General features: G+C 33.6%; 1 protein-coding gene across 1 annotated transcript in view; it reads right to left on the bottom strand.

Moving 5' to 3' along the window:
- Positions 1-6,424, bottom strand: part of PDS5A (PDS5 cohesin associated factor A) — a 163,809-nt gene that overhangs the window by 79,653 nt on the left and 77,732 nt on the right. Inside the window, exon 7 of the mRNA XM_012644468.1 lies at positions 4,017-4,157. Coding sequence (XP_012499922.1) covers positions 4,017-4,157 — 141 coding nt within the window. The remainder of the gene's footprint in view (positions 1-4,016; positions 4,158-6,424) is intronic.

Genomic DNA, 6,424 nt, shown 5'->3' with positions numbered 1-6,424 from the left:
ATGCTATGAAAATTGTTCCAGTTTCAGTAGTGATGCCATGTTTTAACATAAATTTATTCTGAAATCATATGGCATATAAACTTTATAAAAATCATACTCACTAGGAAAATAAATGCAATACCCAAAAGCAACTGGTAATTTCTTTAGGTGTTCAAATACAATGTGTGGCTAAAGCAATACCAGATAATCCAAGAAACAAATCTTTCTAGAAAAAGATAGAAACTAAAATAGAAAAATAAAGACCATGGTATAGAATCTTTTCTTTATGAATGCTTCAACAGTCAGGAATAGGGGTTTTGTTGGTAAAACAGGCACATTTATCAAACAGATGTAAAAATGAAAATTATAGCAAGCTTTAACACTTTTAATTATAAAGAACAAAAACGATTTTTTTTTGATGAAGTTCTTCTCAGGTAGTGACAATAATGTACAGTAAGACTTTTTTTTTTTTTAGTACACCTTTTACTAAATCCAACTTACCAGCCAACATGATTTATTTCTTAAAGAAAAATCAATCTATCCCTTAAATGTCAAACACTAGAATAAGTGGAAATTTTATTCTATTTGTAAGTAACTACTTTAGTAGATCAGTGGTTAATTCAAATGAAGTGACATTTCATATCTAAAAACTACTGAAATAAAAACTAAGTGAAAACGCACCCTCCTGCCTTTTTAAAATTTAAAATATATTCCTTTAGTAAAGTTGGAATGATTACAGTAATGGTAAATTTTTTTGGTACAAAGATCATTTGGAGCCACTGATATACAGCCGTATTAATTCATAAGATAAAGTGAACATTATCTTATGAACATATTAGATAATACACTGCTTAAATTACAAATACAAATACGTATTTTAATAATTAAGAGTGCATAAAAATTAGAAATTCTGCATTAACAATTTACCAATGATTTTCTAAAAGAAATTCAATAAAGCTACCCTAGTGTTTATTTCTCTCCAATCCCAGACAGAAAAGGTAGCTAACTCTACTATTGTTTCTAAGTATAAAGTAATCGATTCAAAACAATTTTCTGTGAAAACTTAATTTTAACTCTAACCAAAATGACACAACTATAATGGTTTCATGAGGTTTTAAATTTGGGGAATAAATCAATCTCTCTCTCTCTTTCTCTCTCCCCCTCATGAAAAAAAAAGTCTTATTTCTTGATAATTAAGGCTGAGTAGTACAACTTCAGATTATATCTTAAATAAATGAAAATAGTACTCTGTGGACTGATGTAGTAGATCACTTACGTAGCTGTATGCAGTAGTACAGTACAAAATCAAAGAAATTGTTATTCTGAACCATTTTCTCAAACACTGTATTGTTCTCAGAGGACTATAAGCAAGGACAATAAACTATATAAAGTTCGGAGATACAAACTATAGAAAATCACCATAGCCATAAACACTTTCTCAGCTCTCTGCTTAGCACATACTGATGTCTCAAAAAAGGGACACCCTTACATGGGCACAGAGAGTCAAAAGAAAAACAATTAGAAAAAATATTATAATTTTTTTAAAAAGTTAAAGAAAAAAAAGGGACACCCTCATTATATATAGTACCTAAACTAATGTAAACCTCAGTTTCTTCATTTGGGATGAGAAAACTTATACTGGTACAGCCTAGGATTACAGTCAGGAACATATAAGAACACAGGTAATGGCACCTGTTATAAGACAAGAAACAAAATGTTCCACCATTATTATTACTCAGACACAGTATTAGTTCAGTGTGAGGTTTTTAAAAAGTGGGTGCACGGTGGCTCAGGCTTGTAATCCTAGCACTGAGAGGCTGAGGCAGGAGGACTGCTTGAGGCCAGATCGGGAACAGACTGAGCAACACAGTGACACCCCATCTTTTTTTTTTTTTTTTTTTGAGACAGAGTCTTGCTCTGTTGCCCAGACTAGAGTGCCGTGGCGTCAGCCTGGTTCACAGCAACCTCAGACTCCTGGGCTCAAGCAATCCTTCTGCCTCAGCCTCCCGAGTAGCTGGGACTACAGGCATGCGCCACCATGCCCAGCTAATTTTTATATATGTATATATACTTATATGTCCAGATCATTTCTTTCTATTTTTTAGTAGAGACGGGGTCTCGCTCTTGCTCAGGCTGGTCTCGAACTCCTGACCTTGAGCGATCCACCTGCCTCGGCCTCCCAGAGTGCTAGGATTACAGGCGTGAGCCACCGTTTCCGGCCAGACACCCCATCTCTTAAAGAAAAAAAAAAAATTAGCCAGGTGTGGTGGTGTGCAATTGTAGTCCCAGCTACGGGGGAGCCTGAAGCAGGAGGATAACTTGAACCCAGGAGTTTGAGGTTGCAGTGAGCTATGAGGACACAACTGCACTCTCTAGTCCAAGCAACAGAGAGAGACAGTGTCTCAAAAAAAAAAAATAAAATAAAATAAAATAAAATGCATACACCTGGACTTTTAAACAAAATCTCCTGATTTTTAAATTCATTCATTCATTGTTAGTAACTAAAAAAAGAGATTATTAAATAAAATGTATCAAATTAACCCTATACTTAAGCTGGATACCATTAATTAGCATCCATTGCTTTAGATAAACAAAACTATAGGACAATGAGAGTATGAATACCATAGATTCCCTCAGTTTACATTAAGTTCACAAACGGGAATCTAAAAGTCTATTCCCAATCCCTTCCTACCATCCTATCATGGCCGGCTTCTTTAAGGGTTAAAAAGGCCTGATTTTACATATTCAGGTTCTAAGGATAGATTGGGGGGAAATATTTTAATGCCCTACACTTAGAAATCATTTAGTATAGAAACATCTTTAGGCTGTTGTTAAAATAAACCCTTTAATAGTAAAAGAAAAAAAAACCCACCTTTTTTTCTATATATTTCCCATTACCAGAGTTTCTTATGGGTTAACTGTTATTGATATGATGTCCTTTATATTATAAATAGCATATGCTTATAATAAAGACAATACAGACAATCCTTAATTATGTATATACATTTTTAGGAAATGAAAATCTGAGATCTAATCCAAATCTGCCTTAACTGAGCAAAATACTTCATCTTAAATTTTTCATCTCAAGAATCAAAACTGCTGGGTGTGGTGGCTCACACCTGTAATCCTAGCACTCTGGGAGGCTGAGGCATGAGGATTGCCTGAGGTCAGGAGTTTGAGACCAGACTGAGCAAGAGCAAGACCCCATCTCCACGAAAAATAGAAAAATTAGCTGGGTGTGGTGGTGCCCTGTCTGTAGTCCCAGCTACTTCAGAGGCTGAGGCAGGAGAATTGCTTCAGCCCAGAGTTTGAGATTGTAGTGAACTACGATGATTGCAGTGAGTGCCACTGCACTCTAGCCCCGGTGAGAAAGCGAGGCCCTGTCTCAAAAAAAAAAAAAAAAAAAAAAAAAAGAATCAAAACTGTACTGTTCGTTCTAACTATAACATAGTTCAGATTTAAGGATCAAATAAGATACTGGATATAAAAAGTATTTTGAAAAAGTACAGAAAATTAAGCAAATTTAAGGTGTTAATTTCTGTAGTTCAGCAAGGATAGGGGATTGAGCATCAGGTTTCATATTTTTTTGAGGAGTTATGAATTCTTTGCTTAGTTGGCTATAAAGTTATACAATGAAACTTCTTTCCTTAATCTATACCATGAAATGGTCACCCTTTGAGGACTAAATTTAAAGACTTCCGATGTTCTAAAACATACCTATCTAATAATGAATAGCATTTAATACCAACATATATGATAAATTTCTAGGATAATACCATTTTTATATCTATTACTTGTTTCAGCGTGTTTATCAGTAGGTATTTAACAACTAGGTATATTACAATTTTGCAATGTAAATTCTCCTATCACCCAGATGAGAGATACTGTTTTATTCAAATGATTGAAAAATGTAAACCTTAACTAAATATAAGGAGATAAATTGAACTCACATTTTATTCTTCTACAGTTACAGAAAAACTACGTGATATATATTTTTCCTTTAAAGATTAAATGGCGTGAAAATTGGTCAGTCCTACCTTCAGTTTGAATTCAAGCTGCGGCATGACAGATAGTAATAAATGAGGATCTATAGCAAAAAGTTCCTGAATCAGATCAAATACATGTTCTGACAAATCACTTACTGACGATCTTCCCAGCACCAGTACTTGATTGAAAAACTATAAGAGATATTAAAAACAAAAATAAAATATCCATTTCACTTAAACACTTGTTTTCTATGAACGTGGTTTTGAAAAACTATATAATTAGGCATTACATATACAACTGAAGGGTGTGACAAACAATAGGTGTTTGAATTATTAATATATAACAGTCATCTAAACAGAAGAAATAAACCTTCAAATAATAACAAATCATGAATGTTTAAAAAGTAAAATAAAAAGAATTGAGTTGTTGGCTATATTTTGAATACGGGTTCCATTTCTAGAATCTTACTTTTCATTACAACAAAACAATTTAGACAGTTTGTATAGTTCATCATAGGGAATTTTACAGAGAAATCTCCTTGTCGCAGAGAAAAAATTTTAAGCCTCGATCTTTGATTCTTCTTCAAATTAATCTAATTTTCCCATGAGTTTAGTATGAGGTTTTATGTTTATTTCGGTTTTTATTATAATACCCAGAAAAAGTCAAATACATTTTGACTGAAATGACAAAAAGAAGAAAAAAACTGATGATGCAAAAAGCTAACTAATAATTTAAAAGAGGGGCTAAGGAGAAACAAAGAGTATATAATACTCTTAAAGAGTATTAAGAACACAAGAGTATAAAGAACACAAATTATTGTAACAGATAACTATCACCATGCCCTACCTCCCATACACACTTAGAAAGAAATACTAAATTTAGGCCAGGCGCAGTGTCTCTGCACCTCTCACCACTCACAAAAATTAATCCACCATGGATAACAGACTCGAAACTAAGGCATGAAACTGTAAGAATTCTAGAAGAAAATGTTTGAAAAACTCTTATAGACCATCGGCCTAGGCAAAGAATTTACGAAGATCCCAAAAACAATCACAGCAACAACAAAAATAAATACATGGGACCTGACCAAATTAAAAAGCTTCTGCACAGCCAAGGAAACAATCAATAGAGCAAATAGACACCAACAGAATAGGAGAAAATATTTGTATGCTGTATATCTGATTAAGGGCTGATAGCCAGAATCTACAAAAAACTCAGGCAAGTCAGCAAGAAAAAAACCCAAACCTGCCCATGAAAAAGTGGGCAAGAGACATGAAAAGAAACTTTTCAAAAGAAGATAGACTAATGGCCAAGAAACATGAAAAAATTCTCAACATCTCTAATCATCAGGGAAAGGCAAATCAAAACCACAACGAGCTATCACCTAACTCCAGTGAGAATCGCTTCTACCAAAAAATCCCAAAGCAACAAATGCTGGTGTTGATGTGGAGAGATAAGAACGCTTTTACACTGTTGGTGGGACTGCAAAGTGCTACAAACTCTATGGAAAGCAGTGAGGAGATATATCAAAGAACTAAAAGTAGACCTACCATTTGATCCAGCAATTCCACTACTGTGTATTTACCCAAAGGAAAAAAGGACATTTTATTTGAAAGACACCTGTACCTAAATGTTTATAGCAGCACAATTCACAACTGCAAAGATGTGGAAGCAACCCAAGTGCCTATCAATACATGAGTGGATTAGTAAGATTTGGTATATGTATACCATGGAGTACTACTCAGTCATAAAAAAAAATGGTGAACTAATACCTCCTGTATTAACCAGGATAGAATTGGAGACCATTCTTCTAAGAGAAGTATCACAAGAATGGAAAAACAAACACCACATGTACTATTAGACTAGAACTAATGGAATAACACTCAACGTGCACATATGGAAATAAAACTCATTGGAAATCAAACAAGTGGGAGGGGAGAGGAGGGGGATGGGCAAATTCACTCCTAATGAGTACAATGCACATTATCTGGGTGATGGGTACACTTATAACTTTGACTCAAACTGTACAAAAGCAATTTATGTAACCAAAATGTTTGTAACCCCTTAATACTCTGATAAAAAAAATTTAAAAATGCTAAAAGGACAGTTGTATGCAACAGATACAACCATGTATTTCTGATAGTACCATAAACTGAAATATTTCTTTTGAAAAGCAGCATAAATTAAGAGCTGAAAATATTCACATTTACCATGCAGACCTTGAAAAGAATGAAGAAGACAGTCTTAACAAAATACAAATGAGCATACAACACTACTTCTGAAAGGATATGTAAGAATTTTTTGGTGACAGTTATTTTTGAAAATTGAGAATAGGGCGTTCAAGGTTGAAGAGGGTCACTTTTCACTGTATACAATTTTGTACTATTTGAATAAAATGTTTAACCTGTTTAAATATTTAGTAATAGAAATAATACTAATATAATAAATACTATTTAAA

This window comes from Propithecus coquereli, unplaced genomic scaffold (assembly GCF_000956105.1).
Source record: "Propithecus coquereli isolate 6110/MARCELLA unplaced genomic scaffold, Pcoq_1.0 Scaffold213, whole genome shotgun sequence".
NCBI lineage: Eukaryota > Metazoa > Chordata > Mammalia > Primates > Indriidae > Propithecus > Propithecus coquereli.
Note: the sequence above shows the minus strand (reverse complement) of the source record. Positions and strands in the feature narration are given on the sequence as shown.